General features: G+C 37.6%; 1 protein-coding gene across 3 annotated transcripts in view; it reads right to left on the bottom strand.

Moving 5' to 3' along the window:
• Nucleotides 1-387: 387 nt before the first annotated feature.
• The window catches only part of LOC134308296 (cytoplasmic dynein 1 intermediate chain 1), a 77,871-nt gene continuing 55,018 nt past the window's right edge, over nucleotides 388-23,240 (bottom strand). For all 3 annotated transcript variants that reach the window (XM_062990683.1, XM_062990682.1, XM_062990681.1), the window contains 7 exons: nucleotides 22,590-22,736; nucleotides 18,042-18,155; nucleotides 17,274-17,407; nucleotides 15,407-15,551; nucleotides 10,114-10,254; nucleotides 6,725-6,850; nucleotides 388-1,613 (listed from right to left, as the gene is read on the bottom strand). In XM_062990683.1, coding sequence (XP_062846753.1) covers nucleotides 1,503-1,613; nucleotides 6,725-6,850; nucleotides 10,114-10,254; nucleotides 15,407-15,551; nucleotides 17,274-17,407; nucleotides 18,042-18,155; nucleotides 22,590-22,736 — 918 coding nt within the window. In that variant the 3' untranslated portion in view covers nucleotides 388-1,502. The remainder of the gene's footprint in view (nucleotides 1,614-6,724; nucleotides 6,851-10,113; nucleotides 10,255-15,406; nucleotides 15,552-17,273; nucleotides 17,408-18,041; nucleotides 18,156-22,589; nucleotides 22,737-23,240) is intronic.

Below are 23,240 nucleotides of genomic sequence, written 5' to 3' on the forward strand. Positions count from 1 at the left end.
GCTGGGAGTTTTTAAAAGCCTCAGGAATCTTTTGCAGGTGTTTAGAGTTAATTCGTTGATTCAGATGATTAGGTTAATAGCTCGTTTAGAGAACCTTTTCATGATATGCTAATTTTTTGAGATAGGAATTTTGGGTTTTCATGAGCTGTATGCCAAAATCATCAGTATTAAAACAATAAAAGACCTGAAATATTTCAGTTGGTGTGCAATGAATCTAAAATATATGAAAGTTTAATTTTTATCATTACATTATGGAAAATAATGAACTTTATCACAATATGCTAATTTTTTGAGAAGGACCTGCATTTAAAGAAACAGATGGACTACAGTCCAGGTGGTTTTAATGTTATGGCTGATCGGTGTATGTACTAAAAAAAGATTAAAATGTTTTGCAAATAAAAGTGGCATTTTATTAGTTTATGCATAATGGTGCATAAAATCACTGGGCACATCTCACACATGGCATTAAGCTTCCTGTCAACACAATATAGATAAAACTCTTATATAGTGTTTACTGTACTTCATGCAGGAGTTACATAAAAATACATACACACGCACACACACACAAGCTTAGTAAATATCAAAGGGGGCAAAAGATCTTCTTTGGCCTTCACTAAAAACCCCTACAGCAGCATATAAACAGTTTACATTATCTAATACCTTTACCAGGCCTTGGCTTTTTGTATGATGGGAGGTGAGCATTTATTGATAAATAGTTTAACAATGGCCTGTTATTTAATTACAGTTGGTCTTACAGGGTCAGCCATGATCTTTAACAAGATTACATCTGGGAGAAGACTTTGCAAACATTGTGCAGTGAACAACGAACAGATTTACAATACAACAATGAGAACAAGTGCTACTAAGACCACAGATTTTCCAAAAGCCAACCCTGTTTAACACATTGCTAAGTGTAATCCATAACACAAGCAAAGCATTTCTAACTTTAATAACAACCTTAATCTTTAAAATAACTACTTTAGAAATAGGCATAGCATTTGATTCATTACACTCATATGTGTTTCAAAGTGTGGTTGACGGGTGATCATTGTTTATACAGCATATGCAAGTATTTTTGGCTGCATTTCAATCCACATCTTATATGCTATATACGTTATAGCTATATTGCTGGCTGTGCTCCAATTAGATATAATTTTTAGTATGGTAGGGTGTACTTTGAAATGCAGCCTGTCTTAATTACTGCCATTTCGTTGACATCTACCTTTAGAAGACTAATTAGTTTATGAAAGTTACACTGGTTTTGGTACCACACTAGTAGGACAAACATCTTTCTCTGGATTGGCCCTGCAAAACTAAATTAAAAAAGACAATGAAATACAAAACAAGGAGTTTCGGTTGACCCTTGTATCTTCTGTATCTGATCAGAACCATCTAAAATAAACCCTTGGACCAAATGTAGATAAACAGTAGTATACTGATGCACATGTTGAGCAAAATGTAGCTGCAGGACAGCGTTGGTTTGTAACCCTAAGGATAGGTTTCTAGGATGCCAATTCCACAGCGCCCTCCTCCTCGCCATCAGCCCTGTTGGCGCGGATCTCCACCAGCGTGCGGGCAAAACATGCCCAGTCCTCAGTGTGTGCAGACGCCAGCTGTGGACCAAAGAGAAAACATCAGTACACCAATATTAAAATTCTGCCAGCCACCCACCAAGGACCTGCATTATTCCTGCTCGGTTCTAATTTAAACAATGCAAGGAAAAACAATGTGCATTGTGATTATGGAAAACAATAGTAAATGCAGTTATGTCTTTCAGTGCTGAATATTTATGGTGAGGAGCTGGGGATCATGAAGCAGATTGGAAGACTGAACGTCACGTTTTGTGCAAAAGTCAAATGAGAAGAGAAGGCTGCCTGGCACCCAGGCTGACAGAGATTGAAATGTGTAGGCTGTAATTAAGCAGAAATATAGAGGTGGGAGGAGATGACAGATACATCTAAACCAAAGACCAAATCAAGCCCTTTTACAGCACTGAAGGTGGTCTTCAAAGGAAATCATAAGAACCTGACCCATGCAACAATGAAACAGCCCTATATTTTACATAATGCACATCTGCTGCTTACGAATCCAGCAAAGGCTGAATTTAATTTTGAGACTGACACAGCAACCACATTTACCATCATGATGCCCAGTAGTGATACTATACAGTATAATGTGTATTATATATTACTAAATACATCTCTTTAACTTCGTGTATTTTTTGGATATGCTAGTTGCCCTTAAAGTCTTTTTGGTTGGCAATGAAAAACCTGCTTTACACATGATCAGTTTTACGATATGGTGCACATAAGTATTCATGGTACAGACATATATGACCAGCTGAACTTCTGCTGGGTAATCCTCATAGATGCAAATCTGGTGTCTTTGGTCCACTGATTACATGCCTCTCTAAACAAGCAGTCTCAGCAAATGTAGACATGGTCTCCTTCTTTCATATTAAGTAATTATTGGGGGTATCTGGTCTTTATGCCTACTTCATACAGTTGCCAATAAGTTTTCAGTTATTAAAATCAGTGATTATTTTTTTATTTCTTTCACTTAGTAAAAGAAGCTCCTGCTCCGACATCGGCATCTAAAAGTTTGACTCAGGGATGTTGCTAATGCCAAGTTTACACTACACGACTTTCCAAGTTGTCAGATCGCTGTACAGTTCACACTACACAACTGGATCTCTTGTAATCAGGATTCTCTTAAGTCGGTGTGTATTACACTACACGACTGATCGGCAATAGGGGGTTTCACACTACACGATCTATCACCAACTGGAATCGCAGGCGAGCTTCTCTGGTCTCCCAAACTACGTTTTGTCATGAAAACAAACGCAAGAAGTGACAAAAGGTTTAATGATACCACATCCAAAAATACACGTCAACAAGTAGCGCACTGATGTGCAGCGTAAAATCAAAGAGAAAAAATAAATGGGTGGATTTGATTTGGATTGTTCTATAGTGAGTTGGACGTTAATAAATATTTTTGCAATGTAACGTTGGTGTTATGCATAGTAGAGAATGATAAGGTCAGAAATAATGTAAAACCTGGTCTGTGTGCTGATGTATTCTGATATAAACTATATTATGCCCCTGTCCCACCTTTTCACAACGCCTCCCCTGCGTTTCCCCCCCACACCGCATCTTGCGTTCTCATTGGCTGTTCGACATAGCACTCACTGCCAGTAGGGCAACTCAGATCTAGATATCTGACATGCTACAAATCTCGCTTCGGTCACCGAGCGCTCGGCGAGCCGCTCGGATCGAGTTGTTGGGTAGTTTACACATAGTGATTGAGAGCCGAGCGAACGCCGAGTTGCTCCCGAGCGGGCAAATCTAGCGCCGACCAGTCGGAGAGCGAAAATCAGGGCAAAATTCGTGTAGTGTGAACTAGGCATAACAGGATAGTGTAGGACAGTAAGGGTAATGTGTCATCAGTATGAATTACAGTTAAGAAAATCTAAATTCTGTTAACATTAAATTTACATTGTAATGCACTGCTAGCAGCATTTACTTGAAGTGTATAGTGACACAAGTCTGACAGCTAAATGCGAAGACAGAACTGTTCCTGCATAATGCATTTAAACTTTTTAAATCAAATCTCTTGCTTTGTGACTGCTTTTAAAACAGAAATGCATACACACTATTGGTCAAAAAAAAAAAGTCTCTAGACCATTTATTTCAGTAACCAATTTTTTGATAAGGGTTGCAGTGGAGAATGTGCCACCCAGAAACACCACATGTAAGATATAAGTATTTTTTTTATCTAAATTCTGTAAGCACAAATAGACCCTTTGCAGCACAATTTTAGTTTGTATTTGTAGTCTATCGATTCTTTTGCAATTTTGTGTGCACAAATGTTGGGACATGCCAGCAAGCTAATTTGCTCACAAGTGAGATTTCAAGAATACCCTGTTAACTGTTCAATTAACCTAAAAAGTCATTTTATAGTAACTAAACATTTGAAAAACCACTGGATTTTAAAACAACCGTTGCGTCCAAAATTGCATACTTCCATGCTGAACAGTACACGAAAACAGTATGCGAGAGCGAACAGTGTGTCCGAATAGGTAGTATTCAATAAACAGTACGCGAAAAGTACCCTGATGACCTACTGCATCTGCATCCATTTTTGAGTATGCAAACAATGCACACTTGCGGTCCGATAATCTATATCATAATTCAACTGGAGCTGCAAAGGCATTCGTAGCAAAGACGAAAGATGGCAGAAAGCGGAGTAAGACAAAATTTTAAATGTTATGATTTAGTACAACCCTGAATAACGTTATGAGTTGCTTTGAGGAGAACAACAGAATTAATTTAGTCTGATTTTAAATTTGTTCTAACTGTGGCGACGTGACGTCAAGCATCATGTGACGTTGGTAAGATGGAGGACAGAGTATGTATGAGGTTGCATGCATACTGCACACTTGCCTACTGAAAGAGCATACTGCTTTACTGGCCGAGCAGTGCGCACTGCCTCGAATTTAGTATGTACTGTTTAAATATGTGATTTCAGACACAGCCAACCACTTTTATATGCATATTATGTTATCAGATGATGACGTGTTAAAAAGTTAGCAACCAATTAGCCTAGAATTAATGATTTATTGTATCTAGTTTTTATATTCTTAGGCCATATTTAGACTGCAGGTTTATATTCTTAGGCTATATTCAGACTGTAGGTTGCAGAGTGACTGCACTGCAAAATTACAAGTGACCAAATTGGATTTGTCTGTTCATATTGTTGACACTCTTGCTTTGGTAGCCAGCTTGGTTGCTATATTGACGATGCAGGCTACCCTATGTTACATAAAAAGGTGAAGGCAAAAGACAGACTTTTAGCTACCAACATGGCTTCTCCACAGTAAATTGTGTTTTTCATAGGATCAGAGTCAAATCCAGTCAAAGTACTATTCTCCCCTAACTTTTCTAGTTGTTTTTTTTATTCATATCAGTGTCATTGCCAAACTCTGCCTTTTAAAAAATGCAGCACACCAAATGACTTAAAAAGCTACATCTGTCCAATCAGTCTAATGTCCAGAAATTTGCTGGCTTGAACACAGTTGGAAAATGTTAAATGGTTTTAACTGTTCAGACTGCAAAAAATCTGTCCAGCTCCTAGTGTTCCCAGGTGATTCATCACCCACTGCTGCCCTGATCAGTATAATGTTCTTATTAAAAGACTTCACTAGTTTTGATTATACTAATCAGTCTTTATATTTTGTTGACTTTTTTCTTTAAAGGCAGGTGCTTATCTTAAAGTAATGTGCGTATTTGACAGGATATTTAGTATTACTGAATGACTAAACCCTAGTAGTAAAAAAGGTATTATTATGAGTCAAAGCAAATATTAACCACATAGTTCTAAATATGGTACAATGGGGCCTCAGTGGTCAAAAAGCCCCTGTCATTCTCTCCCTTGTCGACAGGCGCCATGTTGTGGGATGTTTTTTCAGCCTTTATGGAAAGCTACTGGTAAATAAGCTCCCACTCTGTTGCAACATGAAACCCTTCAGCTTCAGTCAGTTTATTGATGACCCACCATTATCATCAAGCCGGAGAGACCACACTCCTGACCAGCGCACTCTCCAATTACCACACTACGCAGGGCTCAAATTATTCTTGCCCCACACACAAGGCAAAAACAAGATTCCGAAAAGAGCACAGCAAACATGGCAGTCGTGGCGGCTTTCTGCTCTGTGGTGGTGGTTAGGTCATGTGGAGGCTGTTTTAAAATAGAGAATAAAGAAAATCTGCAAAACCCAAAACAAGCCTGGCTGGATTTAAAGGTTGGTAACCATGCGGAGCCTTTAATGCAGAGGTCTGTCATGTACAAAGCAGAAAGACATTTTAATGCACTGCCAGCAGCTTTTACTTCAAGTGTACAGTGACACATGGAGCCTGATAGCCATTGTGAAGCAAAAAGTGTTTGCATTCAGTGCATAAAACGTTTAGAATACAGTCCATTTCTAAACGTTTTAAATATTGCTAAATTAAATCTTTTGCTTTATTGGCTGCTTTCAAAACAAAATCCATACACAGTTTTGATCAAAAATGTTCTTTCTCTTGATCATTCCAATTCATTTTGATGAGGGTTGCAGTGGGTTAGGTGCCACCCAGAAACACTAGATGGATATACAGTATATGGGAATGATTTTAGTAGCCCGTTCACCTTTTGCATGCTTGTAAAAGAAAACTGGAGCACCCAGACACAAAAATAACACAAACAAATAATATGCAGTAACTATATATACACGTTTTTGTATGTATTTACTAACTGCGTCATAATGGTTAGGGTTGTGGTGGGTCAACCACCACCTGGAAACACTGGTAACCTGTTCAGATTTTATTCCTATATTGTGGCCAATCAATTGCACTGCATCACACACACATTCATTCACACAGTTCTAAAAGGTGGGAAGAAACTGGACTACCAAGAGGAAACCCATAGAAAAATAAATGGCCAAAAGTATGTGGACACCTTACCATGAGACTGTTAGACCTTCTAGTCTAAAACCAAGGGCATTCATATGGAGTTGGATGCAATTACCATTTCACTGTTGGTACTGCTATAAAGGTATGAAAACCAGGGATAACTTAAGTACTCCAAGAACTGCCACAGTTCAATGTCAAACAAGTCAGTAAATGTAATATCTTTTGACTTATAAGAAACCATTGCTTATCGATTTATTTAGTAAATAATTACTACATACCTCTCCAACATCATAGATCCAGACCCGACCCTCTGAGTCTCCCACTGCCACCTCCTTGCCTCCAGAGGCCCAGCGCACCCTGTTCAAAGCAGGAGCTCCCTCAATTGTGACACTGGCAGTGGGTACCTGCACACATAATACAGAGTACTGGGTTAGGAATAAATTAGCACCAAAAACATCCAGCCAGCAGTGGACCAGCAGTCCAAAAATCACCAGTAATGAGCGACTAAATGTGAATTAATAAAAAAAAGGTGCATAAAACAAGACTTTGTTTTCCTATTGTACACATAATGCATTAAAAGTGTGTCCGTTACTCTCATACCAGCAACCACACACAATAATATGCAATTATCATGTCAGTGTCACTGCTGTGTTCAGAATGGACCACCTCCTAAATAATATCTGGTCCTGTGATAGAGAGGGTGACACATTGTATATAGTAAGAGATGGACTACATGCACACAGTGAGTACATATACTATATTTTGGTTTGGACATCTGAACATCTCATTTAAAATCCACTGACATTAATTGAGAGTTAGGCCTCCCCTTCTGCTATATCCTTCTCTGCTCTCTATTTATGAAATAACACACATGATCTTCCGTTTGTGTGTGGCTACTTGTCTATACAATGGCAATTTAAAAATTAATAGTGAGTACTGAGAACAGATTCCTGTCCCTTTTTGGGCTACCCTTTCTGTGTGGCTTACCACTTAATGGCTACACTATTGCTGTTCCTAGACATTTTAACTTTAAAATACCAGCAAGAACAGTTGACCTGGCAACTCTAGCAGAGCAAAAAGATTGCTGAACTCTCTTGATGTGCCATCTTATTATAGTGCCATTTATGCTTCTCGGTATAATCTATCCCACTGACAGGGTGTACATTAGATAGCTGTATGCTAGGTTTTATGCTACTGTTGGCAATACAGCAGATTAATTTGATTAACCTTGCCACACTTCTGTTATGTCCCAGGAATTTAACTCCCTGTACACTAAGGCTACCACATACAGTTCTCTCACCAAAGCCATGCTACTCTGCTTTGTTTATGCGTCATAATAAAAAGGGCTGTGTCCCAAATTAATCAAATAAAGTATACATACACACACAAATTATTTTTCTGCAACTTTCAGACACCCTGCTTGGATAATAATGGAAAAACGCTTATTGTTTATTTATTTTTGTGTCTGAATCAAGCTGGGAGTCATTAGTGACAAGTCAAGCCTGAAGTCTATTTGTATGTGATTTGAGTGCGACTTGAATTTGAGTCGCTAACTCGAGTGCCTATCTCTGCTCAGTGATAATGTGGGAATGTTTTTTTCATATTGACCATGTGACTGGCATCATGGATTCACAGAAATACGAGGGATCTTTAAAAAGTTTCCTCACTTTTATATTTTGGTTGGAAACGGTGAGGGCTGGAGGAGTAGTAATTGGTCGTGTCTGATAGACTGAGAGAGAGCTTATAGTCCGGATTTAGCACCATCTGATTTCCACCTTTTTGGCCTGCTCAAAGAAGCTTTAAGGGAAGAAGATTTTCATTTGATGATGATGTGAAAGCAGTGGTGCATCAGTGGCTACACGCTCAACCAAAAAAAATTTTTGCTGATGGCATTCAAAAGTTGGTACGATGCTGGGAAAAATGCAACAAAAGGTGACCATACAGAAAACTGATGTCATTTGTTTTTGTAATTCTTAGTAAATAGAGTTTAAAAAGTGCTGAAACTTTTTGAAGAACCCTGGTACCAAGGCATTTTAAGAAGAAATGTTATGCTTTCTGTGAAGAAACTGAACCTTGGTGATAACTGCTTTCCAGCAAGAAAATTATCCCAAACACCCTTTCAACACAACCAAAGTATAATTAATGAATCAGTCCTGGAAAATCCTGATGTCCAGAGAAAGTAGCTGCTGTACAAAGTCCTTAAATTTCAATAAGCTGGAAGCTTTCGCACAAGAAGAATGGGTGAAGATTTCACAATACAGGTGTCTGAAGCTTGTTAGTACCTACTCAAATCACTTTTTAAAGATTGACAGTTGTAGCCTTGTGGGTATGGCTTTGAGCTATCAACTGAAAGGTTGAGAGTTCGAATCCAAGCTTTTGGGCCACTGTTGGGCCCTTGAGCAAGGCCATTAACCCTCTTTGCTCCAGGGGCGCCGTACAATGGCTGATCCTGCGCTCTGACACCAGCTTCCAAACAAGCTGGGATATGCGAAAAAAAAATTTCATTGTACTGTATATGTATACACCAATCAGCCATAACATTAAAACCACCTCCTGGTTTCTACACACACTGTCCATTTTATCAGCTCCACTTACCATATAGAAGCACTTCTTAAAAAGCAGTTCTACATACAATTACTGACTGTAGTCCATCTGTTTCTCTGCATTTTTTAGCCTGCCTTCACCCTGTTCTTCAATGGTCAGGACCCCCACAGGACCACCACAGAGCAGGTATTATTTAGGTAGTGGATCATTCTCAGCACTGCAGTAACACTGACATGGTGGTTCTATGGGGGTCCTGACCATTGAAGAACAGGATGAAAGCAGGCTAAAAAGGTATGTAGAGAAACAGATGGACTACAGTCAGTAATTGTAGAACTACAAAGTGCTTCTATATAGTAAGTGGAGCTGATAAAATGGACAGTGAGTGTAGGTCATAATGTAATTCCTGATCGGTGTATATGACAAATAAAGGCATTCTAGAATATGTAATTGGCAGACCTTTTACCATTGGCACAAACCTCTTTCATATGACTACATATGAGTTAAACAAGTGCTTTTTACATGTTGCAAAATGTTGAATGTTTAAGCTTTTTATTTTCAAGCTGTCAAATGTACCTATAACCTGCCACGAAAGAGCTTTGTTCATTTAGCCCTGAGTATTCTGCTCTGCTCTAGAATCTAATCTGATGTAATTAATTAATAGAGCCACTGTTTAATCAAGTGCAGCAGACAATCACAAAGCAATGGAACTGTTCCAGTACAGTGATGGGTAATTGAATGTAACAGATATTTAGTGTAGTTGTTGGAGGTTCTGAACCATGGTAACCCCAGCGGAGTAGATTAAACCACTGAGCTGGGCTGTGGCCTACGGGAAATTACTAACTCAAGATCACTGGGGAGAGAGGAATCCACACACCAGAATGATTATACTGTATACTCTGTGTGTGTGTGTATGTGTGTGTGTAAGTGTCAGGATGTTTGGAGGGAACAATCAGAGGGCTTATTTAAGGGCAGTCTGTGTTGAGACACCCACACAAAAAGAATGGTCTGATCCAGCTTTGACCTGGCCGAGTGTGTTTACAGGGGAGTTAGTGGGGTGGCCTGGAGCTTGGCGTTGGATAGCCTAGGGAAGAAAAGGGAATATACAAAATGTGTGTGTCCTCACCTCTGTGTCATTGTTAAGGTTCCACAGATCGAGACGGCCCATTCCATCCACAGCGGCAAATAGCGCGGGATGCACTGGAGACCACATGACATCGTACACATAGTCCGCATTGTCCTCAAAGGAGTACAGTGGTTTGTTTTGCTACAACAAGGAAAGAGAGAGAGAAAAAAAACACTGTAAGGAAAAAGGAAATGTGGAGGTTTCAAGCAAGAGAGTAAGGCAGCAAGAAAGGAAGAAAAAGAGAGACAGAGAGAAAAAGAGAGTAGACTGAGTGGCGCTGCTGCAGCCTTGGGGCCTGTCTGGAAACAGGCTAATTAAAACCTCTGAATGCTCGCACAGTGTCATAAAAAAACACAAGATGAAAGTCTCTGCAAAGGTGTACTGTAACCTTAATGTAACAGCTGTCTGGAGAAAAAGGGGGAGAACACAGGAGAAAAACAACAAAAAAGATAAAACGGAGAGCTAGACAGGTAGAGAGAAGGAACATTCCTGAGGATGGCCGCATGCATTCCGAACAGGTATGGGGAGACATTGGGTTGTAGGAATGCAGCCAGTGTCTCACTCAGCTCCCAGACCATAATAATGAACCACTAAATAGGGTAGAAGGAGTGGGCCAAGAAATCTTATATATTCACCATACAAAAGTATTTGAACACTTGACATCTTGGGCATCCTATTCAAAAACCATGGGCATTGTTATGATTCTTTTTTGTGTATCTGTGGGAATTTGTGCACATTCATTAGAGCATTTGTAAGGTCATGCATTGATGTTTCCAATCATCCCAACAGTGATCAGTGGGGTTGAGGTCAGGCTTATGCACAGGCATTTGGACTTCCTCCACATTAAACTCGTCAAACCATCTTTATAGACCATGCATTGTGCACAAGGCACAGTCACGTTGAAACAGTAAAATGCATTCCCTAAACTGTTGTCACAAACTTAAATGCATATGATTTATTTTATATAATTGATTTGCTATAAGTGATGTAGATAATATGTGAGATACACCAAAACAACAACACAGGCCTGTATTTGCTTGACTCTACAAAAAAATAGGTTTTCTGGCATGGTTTAGGTACACTTAAATAGATATGATGATTTGTTTGAATGATAGATAAAAGGATGGATGGATGGATGGATGGATAGATACGTATACTTTTTCAGTTGTTAGCTAAGGCACTTTTAATTGACATTAAAACATAAGTATAATAAGTGCAAATGCATTTATGAACAATGCATTTGAGCTAGGTCTACTGAGTATGGGGGAATGGGAAGTATTCAGAGTAAACACAAACATACAAAATTAATACTCAAACTGTACATATTGGCATTTTCACTTCTATTAAAGCTCTCAATAAATCTTCCAGCTTTCATTATTTGCAATTCAGAGTTTTAATGTATACCCACTTGCAATTAAAGAATGATTGTTCTAAACTAATCATTGTAAAAATACTGACAATACCCGCAGTACAACTTTAAAAAAGTTATATTGCTCTGCTGTAATTTAAGTAACATTCAAACAGTTAAGTATATCTGCACAGCACTGCTGAATGCCACAACCAGTCTGAGCAAACCAGAACACGCAACCAATTCTTTCAACCAAAACATGCAGTTAGCATCAGCAAATGTAATCCACATTACCACACCCAAATCCTGCAGGCGCCAGCCTTGATGCAGTCTCACCCTGCACACTAGTCTCTAGTCTTTTAACCTCTAAAACTATACCCATACAAACATTGCCTGAGTGATATAGATGAACACATTAAAATATTAAAAGTTAAAATTTTAATTACCTGGAAAAACAAGATCTAGATATTAATGCTGAAAAAAATATTTTCATGCAAATTGCACCTTATTTTATTATGAATTATATGATGCTGAAGATGAAGGAGCACCATTTTTAAACACCTACATTAACAAAAATAAGAGCTATATCAAAAACCTTACACATTGCTGTCAGTACAATTGGTTTAATAACCCAAAGAGAAAACCATTCATGGAATTGCTAAATGTCCCTTGACACATAAGCAATGGTGGATAAAGTGCCTGAAAGCCATACTTTTGTAAAAGTTCAAAAATCTTACTATCATTATTTGAGTAAAAGTTTTAAAGTATCTGATGTTTAATGTACTAAAGTATTAAAAGTATTTTTTCTGATACTAAATGTACATAGTTTAAAATTGAAAGTAGAAGTACAAGTAAATGCTGTTAAAAAACGCAAGCAGTCAGAATTTTGAAAAATATGAAGATTGTTCTTTTAAGCCTGTAAACCACCTTAACAACGGAGCCTATCTCAAACCTACAGAAAAATGAGGTCTTCACAACATAAGAATTTATAGAACAAAACAAATTTTTTCCTTTCCTCTGAACATGATTTGTGCCTGTTTAAGTTAAAGACGTCCTGAAAGATTTTCCTGAAAACCTTCAATTTTTTCTCTGCCTGTGTAATACAGAAGTTACCTGAAGAAATATTTGTCGGCAGGTGAGTTTTGCACTGAATTAATTCCAACAAAATTTTGTAAATCTTTATATCTGTGGTTCGAATTGATCGGAAATGGTAGCTAGATATCTGAACAATTTTAATGCTAATTATAAGAATTTAAAAAACTATGATGCTGCAGCTTTACGTTGTTAATCATTCTTAACTTACATCAGTGTGTTATTGAGGTTGGTGGGGGGAGTTCTGTTCTGAAATGCCAATATTTCTGTATCTTTGGGTAAACATAAGAGGCACTTCATTCGATACGAAGAATCTTTCACGCTGACATATGAAAATATTTCTTGCAAATATGGCAACGGGTGTTCTAGTCTGTCACTACCATGTTGCTGTTAGCATCTGACATGCCTGGATTTGGGTGGAAATTAAAATGTATCCATCGCTTTTAGAGCACTTGCACATTAATGTGTTTAATGATTTATCTAACTTACAAGCGCAGATCACAAATTCGCTATACCTGCTTGCAGTCTGTCACACATCTTGCATCATTTCTTGCCTTTTTGTAGTAACATAGGGTGACCATATATTGGTTTTCAAAAAAGAGGGCATTGGCAGAATGGCAGCATGGGCCAGACAGACACCTGCACTGATCTGATCTGTAGCTGTTGTGATGCTTTGTGGTGTAAAATGCAAAAACTCCCTCTGTAGCAGTAACAACATCTTCTGTGTTACCCGGTCTTTACCTGATGAACTCTTTCCTTTAGCTACAGTTTTGTGTTTTGCAAAACTGGCACCTTAATTTAACACTCACACATATGTCAGCTATGCAGGTCATGCATTCTGCTTGCCAAGGATCCCGACCAAGACAACTGTGAATTTTTGCTTGCATTTGAGCATTTTTAAGAGAAGTACAGAAAGGTAAAAATCAGTGCAAAAACACGCAAAGAATAGCGCACATAGACTACAAAAGTCATATCCCAGACAATTTTAGGTCCAAAAAAGAAAAAGGGGACTTATGGTCACCCTAAGTAACAAGTAATACATTTGCATAGGGCACATGTATCGGATTAAAAGTATACATTTTATTTAGGAAATGTAGTGGAGTAAAGTGAAAGCTGACAGAAATTTAAAAACTCAAGTGAAGTACAGATACTTCAAAAAATACTTAAGTACTGTAAGAAAGTATTATTACTTCGTTACATTACACCACTGAACATAAGTGAAGTATGAGTCTCTGCTAAATGTTAATGTTGACCCTGTTGTGAGATGCAGAAACCTAGTCCCTGTAATTGCAGTCTCCATCCCAGCTCTGACTGAGGTACGCTCCCCTCTCAGAATAATCATTAGTAACTGCTGTGGCACGATCTCAGTGGCACATCCGTTTAAATCAGGCCACTGCAAGTGTTTCGCTGTTGGACAGTAAATGCCTGGTGAGAAGTGTTCTAATAAAGTGCAGCTCTGCCAAAAGTAGAGGACTGTGTCTGCATCAGTAGGATAATTCAACAACCAGATAGGAACAAAGGAATGGAAGACAGGCCAGCATTCCTGTGGCTCTCCTCAAGAGCAAACAGAATTCCACCCAAAAACCCTGGTTTTGAAAAAAATAAATAAATAAATAAAGTTGATACAAATGTCTACCAGAAAATCCCTGGAATGTTTTTATGTGTCAAAAGACAGAAGGCTCTGTTGTACTTTAGGGTTAGGATTATTTGCTGACTGAAAATATGTTTTGAATATTATAGCACTTTTGGTTGTATTAGGTAAATTCTTTAAATGACCTGCTGTATGCTGCCATCATATTTCTTAAAGATTTTACTCCAGTTGGTATTTTAAAGTCTAACATCAGTCAAAAATACTATAAGTAGGTTGAGATCCTCATCAAACCCTTGACGTCTCTTGCCATGTGGACAGGGGCATTATTACCCTGGAGAAAACCACTCCCATCAGAAGTCAGATTATCAACATATTGATAATGTGATCATTAAGAATACCGTCATTGTATGGACTTTGAGTGACCCATTACTCTAAAGGAATAAGTGGATCCAAAGCATGCCAGGAGGCATAACAGGGTCACTAACCTCCTTCATTCAGAGATGTCCCCCACTCATGTTGTACACCACACATGGACTCATCCTCTTGTTTAGAATATGACAAGGATCTGACCATACAACTTCTATTGAAACAATGAACTCTCGAACATGTGGTTTTTTTTGTTATAAAGGATGACCACATTCTGGACTTACATTTCTAGTCACCTACTCTTGTTTGTACTCACATATTGCACATATGCAAAATAATTCAATTTAAAATGTATGTGTCTCTGTTTCAGTATTTAAACACAGAATAGCAAAAATGACAAACTATTTACCAAACATCATAATTTATAAAATAAATCCGTAAAGGTTCACAGAAATTGCAAAATAATTATCATGGTCTTGGACTGAAGTTCATTTGATCTGGGTATTGATTTGGATTTACTCACCTCACCTTCACTTAAACTCAGCTTTACTAAGTCAAGTTGAAAGCTGTTACTCAAGTCAGGTCTAAGATATGAGGGTAACATTATGTATACTTGATTTTGACTGGACACTTTGTATACTGGATTTGGCTGCTGCCTCAAGATATTAGACTAAACAAAAAGTAAATTGACTGATCCCCCTGCCATGGCGGCACCGATCCTGGATCAATCAAAGGACCGATTAAACTGATTACAGTCAAATGATCATTAGTGATTTAATTTTACTAGATGTTTTAGGATAATAAAAAAAAATATTTTTTTGATGTAATCTGTGATGGATGATTAAGGTGGTACAAACTAAATTACAATAAACTACAAAATCAAATCCTTTACTTACCTTTGTGCTCCAAAGCTTGACAGTCCAGTCAAAAGACGAGGTGAGAAACAGATGGGAGAAGTCGACAGGGCCCACAGCACTGAGGCAGCTGATGCCAGTCACCGGTCCTTGATGCCCCTCAAACATCTCACAGATACCAGCTTTGCTGATGGCCAACACATCAAGATTGTCAGTGCAGGGTCAAGTAGCAGTAAGAGCATTAATCTAAAGACTAACATGCCTATGTGTTGCAGCATGATTTAAAAGTGTTTACTACTCTCTACTACTCTAACAAGAATGGAATACACACATAGGTTCAGATCACTTTAGATAGAGAATGCTGACTCACAAAGCTGTTCAGCTAGAATGGTAGCCAGAGTTAGTATACAGTTCTATTGCCCTGTTGCATAGTAGCACTGCAGTGGTGCCTATTTGATGAGGCCAGAGGTTTGTGGTCAAGTGTAAACTTCAGTTTTTAACACCGGCCAAAAGCATGGGGACACCTGGCAATGAGCTTATTGGAAATTCCATTACAAAACCACTGGCATTCATTTGGTGCCTGTATTCTTCTGGGAAGGTTTTCACAAGATTTTAAAGTGTGTGTTTTGAAATTTGCCCATTCAGTCAAAAGCATTGTGAGATCTTGCTCATAATCAGTGTTCGACGTAATTCCAAATGTGTCTGATCCGAATGAGCGCAGGTCTTTTCAGCTGGGTCATACAGTGGTGTAAAATTAAAACTGATTTATTTCTGTATGCTTCTTCTATTGCATTTTGTCACAATAAATTTAATATCAAAAATGCATTGAACACAAAGAGAACATAATACAAAAACAAACAAAGTATTGTATAAATCCTACCTGCATTTATTTTAGGAACAAACCTTTCCAACATCCATAATTACAAATGAACATCCTTTGAAAATGACTTTTTGTGATGACAGATTGTTTAATTCTTTTTAAACAAAGGTTGCAAGGCAGGAACACTTATTACAGGGTTATAAATACTGACCCCAGCTGATCTAGAGATATCTGCAGTTCTTAAGATCTTTTTTTTTTTCTTCTTTTTTTTTGGGGGGGGGGGGGGGGGGGGGCTCTCTTGTGACTTTCTGACGGAATTGTCGCTAAGCCAACTAAGAACCTTTCCAGCTTCCATTCATTTGAAGATGATGGTTTTACTGTAGGTCAATGAGGCCCAAAAGCTTTAGCAATGACTTTGTAATACTTTTTAGACTAAAACAATTTTCTCAGCTTTTCTAGAAATTCAGGGAATAGTATTCAATCATCAATGTATGATTCACCATAATGGTAAAGTTCTAGATTAATGAGATTTAAATTCTACAGGGTTGACTGAAATCAATCCTGTTTGTGTTTATTTACCTAAATAAGCCTACCAGTTCAATTTGGTGAACTGTTTGATTAAGTAACCTGGCAGGAACCTAATGGTTTAATGCATGTTAAACAACTTTAATGAATCTGTGTCTTTAGTGAAAATGTGTTGTTACTCAACTTTCAAAATATTCTGATGTGTTTATTATTCTAAAATCTTTCAGTATACATTTACATGCCACGCTACATTATGAGAGAAGTTAGGATATAGATACCTGTCAATGTTTTTTTTTTCTAAAATATCAGATAAAAGAGATTTGATTAAAACTAGAATGTGTGGCATCAATAAAAGCTAACGCAGCCCATATAAACTATAATATTCCACTACAGTGAAATAGCTGTAATAAATAGCTGACAAATAACCTCTAAGCTCATTAATGTGTCTATTAAAACTTGAAACTAACTATAAAAGTTGTTAGCACTTTAGGTACAACTTTACGGTAGAGGTATTTTAAACAGTAGCAACTACATTGGTGTATTGGTGTTTTACACTCCACTAACCTCCCATGCCTGGATGCTGTGTATACAGTTCCCTCTTCGCTGCCCACCACGTAATTATTGACGTCTCCAGCGGGGAAAGCCATCCCAGTCACAGCTACTGGTTTTGACTTATTATACACCAGTTCCATGCTCTCCTGCAGGGCACAAATAAGGCAGCTGACAGGTATTACCTTAAAGGCTTATTTTTAGTAATATCATTGTATACTGCTTGTAATATTTAGTCAGTATTTATTTATACAATCAGGCAACCAACCTTAAATGTTGCATTTACTGTATAAATAACTGCGGTCAAGGATAGATATAAAGATCTGATGAAAAGGGCAAGTCATTTGCACCTTAGTCTCACATGGCATCACTGCTTTTAAGCATATTTTTTGTCTTGAAAACTTCTTGGGGATTTGGGCTTAAATGTGGGCAAGATGTTCTATTTATGTAAAATCAAACGTGGCTCAATTATTTATACCAATCTATACCCCAGAAAAGCAGCTTAAATAATGACAGCTGTTAAAGCTATGTCCCAAACTGCACAATGCTGTACTTAATATTATCTCCAGTTAATACAGTTAAAATTGTATAGCTATACACTCTCTAATGTGCTGTGTAAACAATGTCTGCCAAAACAATGGATTGAAGCACACGGAGACGGTAGATATAAGAGTAGTGACTGCAAATGCTTCTTTAAAAAAAATTAATGACCCTAATTAATTTACACAAAAGTTTACTTGTGGATGTTGAACAGATTAAAGAGTGGGACTGACCAGTACCTACCTGTGGTTGGGAAAGCATGTCCAAGCTCCAAGAACACATTCTGCCATCTGTGGACACTGTGATCAAGTTATTGGCATTCTGGGTCCCCACCACATTTACACAGTACACTGGATGCTACAACATTAAAAAATGACAATCTGGTTTCAAACACATCTACATATTATTTGCAATGAATGAACATTTATATTTTGAACATGAAACCATTGAATATTTATATTGCACATTTAAGGACAAGGTCCACAATAACCCAAGTCATCAAGTGAATGCACTGTCAGATCAGCTTTTACAGAAAAAAAATTAAGGCATTTTGTAAAATGAAAAGAAGAATTTGTGATTTGTTAATCCTTCTGAATCTTAATTTAACTGACATGTAGAAAGAAAAGATTTCAAATGTTTTCACTGATCAATTTCAGTGTGGTTTGTAAATATAAACACATTTAAAATTTGAAGCCTGCAACACACTAAAAGAAGCATAAAATTATGACTGAATGTTTAATATGCAGTGTTTTAAAACATTCCACAATAAGCAGGGGAATTGGTAACAGCTGAGAGAAATCATGATTGGATATAAAACTAGGACCACCATCAGTACAAACACTGATGGGTCATGGCTCACCACTGTGTTCCAAATGTCAGGAGAGAATTGCCAATCAGTTCAAAGAGAATAAATTAGGTCTTTAACCATCTACCTGACTTAACATTTTGAAAAGATGAAAGGAACCTGAGAGATCTAAGTGTAAAGTGAGAACAGACACCACTACTTTTTTATTAATGAGTAAGATGACGGAACACCATGCTGAACATTCCCCGTCCAAACTTTTTTGGAGTATGTTGCAGGCATCACATTCCAATTGAGTTAGGTTACAGCATACACGCAGATTATGTGGTTAAAAATAAAGCAATTTTTAAGCTTAACAAACATGACAGAAGCCATTTGTTATTATATATACTTAACAGACATACTGTATGTCTAAAAATGTGTTGTCTTAACAGTTTTCTATAATCTCTATTCACTATGCTAAATTACTCACATCATTAGGTGTCTTACATGGTTATATATTGAGTTTTGTTCACAAATGACCAGGCCCAGTAGTCGTTTTAAGTTTCATAGAATTTCAACTCGGGAGGTTCATATATAACACTACCAGAGAAATTACCAGTACATTCTGTGCAACAGTGCATGTATGTTGGGAGTATAATAAACAGGCAACTTAAATAATACTATGCAAAGTATTACTCAACGTCCCCTAAACTCAATATCTTTGAAACTCAACGCCCTTTGTCAAGAAATATGTACCCTTAAACTCAAAGTTTCCCTTAAAATCAACATGTTCAGTTTCTTTAAAAAAAAAATTATTTATTTAATTTCAAATTAACAGTAACCAGCCGCTTTGTTTAGCGCTTGGCTTGAGCGGTGCAGTAAAACGTCATCAAAGTGTGCACATGAGACAAATCTGCATTTGTGTGGAATAACAGTCAAATCCACTCTGAAAACTCCACATGTATCTGTGTTTAGCTGGATTCTTCTCCTGTTTCACTTTTAAACTTGTGTTATAGCTCTGGGTGCTGAGAAATTGTGAGAGTCTGCAAATTTTTGAGAGAGTCTAAAACGCTTATCGTTAAAAAGCAGCGCAAAAGCTAATATGCCGCTTTTCATGTGAATGCCCCTTTACTGAATGGAATACGGTATTCCAAGATCAAGCATCTCCACGATTAAGAAGCATAAGGAAACAATTAAGAAATAAAGGTAAAGTGCAGGTTTTATTGTATATTTTATAGATTTTTAACTGTTTTCTGTTGTATTTCAGTTGTATATTATATTTGTGTTATTTTCAGTGTATAAGTGTCAAAAACAACCTTATTATTTTACATTAGCCTAAAATATATGCAGTTTCACGGGACCAAGGAAGGCATTAACAGGTTTTCCATACATCCTTATGGGAGAAAATACTGTAAAACTCTTTTTTTAAACGCAACGCCACTCCCAGAACCAATTTCAAGGTACCACTGTATTGTGGTGATTGGCAGCTCACTAGTTATGAAGTTATCCTAAAATGTCTTCATGCGTTCATGCTCTTCTTCACTGCTATTACACAAACACAATGTCAGGTCTGTGCTTAATTTTTTTTGGATAACGGATGTGTGCAGCAGTCCCTTACTTCAACTTGGCACTTGCATGCACTGCCCTGCAAATACAGCCGATTGTGTGAATCCATTATATCATTATTGCTGTCAAATTGATTTTTGTTTTTGGCCCACAATGGGCTCTTTGAGTGAAGCTGATGGCTGGCTTAGCCAGGGGGCTGGGATATAAGCTTTCATTATTAAGGGCAGAGGAGTTTATAACTTTAGCATGTATGGCATTCAGAGGCCATGTGTGTGGCAGAGTGGCAAAAATAGGACCTAGGCAGCTCTTCAGACTCTACCACAATAATGCCCATGCTCTTTATATTGTGTGAAAAAGGGTAATATCATGTTCATTGACTAAGTGGAAGTCTTGAAGGTGTAATTTCTAATTAAGGTTTACAATGTTGAAGTGCTAAGGCTATAGTAATTTTATTATTTTAATGAATAATTCAACCAATTAACTTCTTACCAATACGTAGTACTTAAGGTTTAATGTTTTAAGTCTGATTTTAGACAGTTAGTTTGGTCAGTGTGTGTTTAGGGAAAACTCTTTACTCTTCATTGACTTACATTAAATTACATTATGATATTTGTCCTAACTAGCAAACTAGATTATTTCCATCTTTGAATTACCTAGCTTATTTAAATACAATCCACTTCTTAGTATTGGCTCCTAAAAACATGAAAAAAGAGGTGTAAGAACATTTTACTGCTTATTCTTTTGAATGTTGATTAATAAATTAACTAAAACCTGACATAACATTGTGAAAACCCCTGCAATATATACTTAAGGAAGCCTTTCTTTGCCAACAGTTGAAGGTTTTCTCTTTTAATGTGAAATGAGTGTGAACACATGGCAGGAATTCTATTAGATTCCACACACACATACTTGTAGACTTTCCTCTTTATTGTACACCACAGCTTTTCTATAAGGTTTAGGTCAGGGAGCTGGTGGCCCAAACAAAACTTAGATTTTGTGTTCAGTCAACCATTTTTGTGTTGATTTTGAGGTGAGCTTTGGATCATTATCCTGCTGGAGGAACGAAACCACGCCCAGTTTAAAGTTCCTGGGTCTGGCATGTTTTGATTTAATATATGCTGATATTTAATAGTGTCCATGATATCATGTATCCAAACAAATTGTCCAGGGGCAGCCCTAAAAACCACAGATCCACCACCAGGCTTCACAGTGGGGAGGAGGTACTTTTCTGTGTGGTTGCATATTTGGCACTAAGGTCAGTGTTGATGACTTCACAATATGAAAAAGACTAAGAAATGGGAAATGGGATTTATGCAGGAATGAAACCACTGCTTATAAAAAATATATATATATAAAAAAGTGCTTATCTGACATTTGCAAAAAAAAAATGACCTGCATGATAAGCCTTTTGGGATTAAATTTAATGGACAGACCAACAAAACTAGAAATTATTGGACTGTCATTATGTCTAAAAAGCAAATAAGGCATTTCCTTCTACGGACATTACACCAAAAGTCAAACATAACAGTAGTATTGTGGGTGTGATTTGCTGCATTTAGACAACATAGTTAATATAAGAAGGATGTATTCAACTGTCTAGTGTAATGTTTTTAAAAAGATTGTACGATCATCTTCCTTTTAGCTAAAGTTAGGTCACAACTGGGTATTTAGCAAGACAACAATTGAAAATACAAAGGAAAGTTTACATCTACATGACTGAAAAGAAATATAATTTTTGTAGTGACCCAGTAAAATTCATAACTCCATAATAACTCCTAATAAGCCAATAAGAGATGATGTGGCAAGACTGAAAACAAGCAGAGTGTCTAACTAACAGCAGAAAGACATAAAAAATTATAGAAATAGTGTTTAGTTGTACTCAGTGTTGCTAATTGTAGTGCAACAAGTAATGAAGTTGAATCAAATTAACTTGTTAAGGGAACTATGCACTCGGGTGGCACAGCAGACCGATATGCCCAACCTGTAGACCCAAGTCTAAGTGTCAGCAGTGTCACTGGTCTGATTTGGCCCTTAATAGAAAAGAAACTGGCTGTGTCTGATAGGGATTTTCTTGCTGCTGCAACAGTGACTTCTACTGTGGCTGTGTACAGATAGGGGGTTCCTCTGTATGTGTTATAGCTGGCCAGTTAAAGCAGCGGTCAGTGGCTTAAATTGTGTTGGAACAGGTGTGTGCTAGTATGCATTGGGTAAAGAAACAGTTTTTGATTATGTTTATGTTTAATAATAACTAATTTATGTATATGAACAGGATAAAGAAATATTTACATTAATGTTAGGCTACCTCTCGCTGTCGTCATCCTTGGTGAAGATTTCTCAATGAGAATAGTAGTGTTAATTCTTGCAAGTGTTGAAAATGTAAACAGTAATTTGCATGTTTTGGAGAAAAAAATTAGGATTTTTAATTGTTGTGTAGAGCTTACAGTATGAGCTGCTGCAGACAGTGGCGTTCTTTGGACTGGGGTCCTCCGGTGGCTGCGGTTGTCCCAGAGCACAATCTGTCCCGAATATGTGCCACCCACCAGCAGATTAGGATGGAAGCGGGCAAAACCCACCGACACCACAGGGGACTTAGGAGATGAACAAATTAGAAGATAATTAAGACAAGATAGAGACTGGGTGAAAGAAACAGAGAAACTAGACAGAGATTAAGCTGATACGTTGACTCTGTAAATCTTGCACAGTGGCAGGATTTGGGCAAAGAACACAACAGTGGAGGGAATTGTGGGACCAGCAGCTTTATATTACAGCACCATAAGCAGTGGCAGCAGAGTTAGAAGCGTGGCTTTTGTTGTGACAGCCGTGGCCCTGAACTTTCCCTCTGTCGTTACTTTTATTGAGTTTTCTGTTCCTCATAAGTGCCAAACAAATGAAAAACGAGCTGATCTCACATTTTAACATAATTTTACCAGGTGAAGACTTTTAATACGTACAGAGATCTTGCACCCTCTTAGTATTTTTGTCACTTAGTTCTGCAAGCAAAGTATTCCCTCTCCACATCAGTTAAACAATCCTGCACTGAAAAAAATTTGACTGGTTTGTTTTGTTAGCGCTCTCCAGTCGTCTGCTGTCTC

Source organism: Trichomycterus rosablanca, chromosome 2, assembly GCF_030014385.1.
Source record: "Trichomycterus rosablanca isolate fTriRos1 chromosome 2, fTriRos1.hap1, whole genome shotgun sequence".
NCBI lineage: Eukaryota > Metazoa > Chordata > Actinopteri > Siluriformes > Trichomycteridae > Trichomycterus > Trichomycterus rosablanca.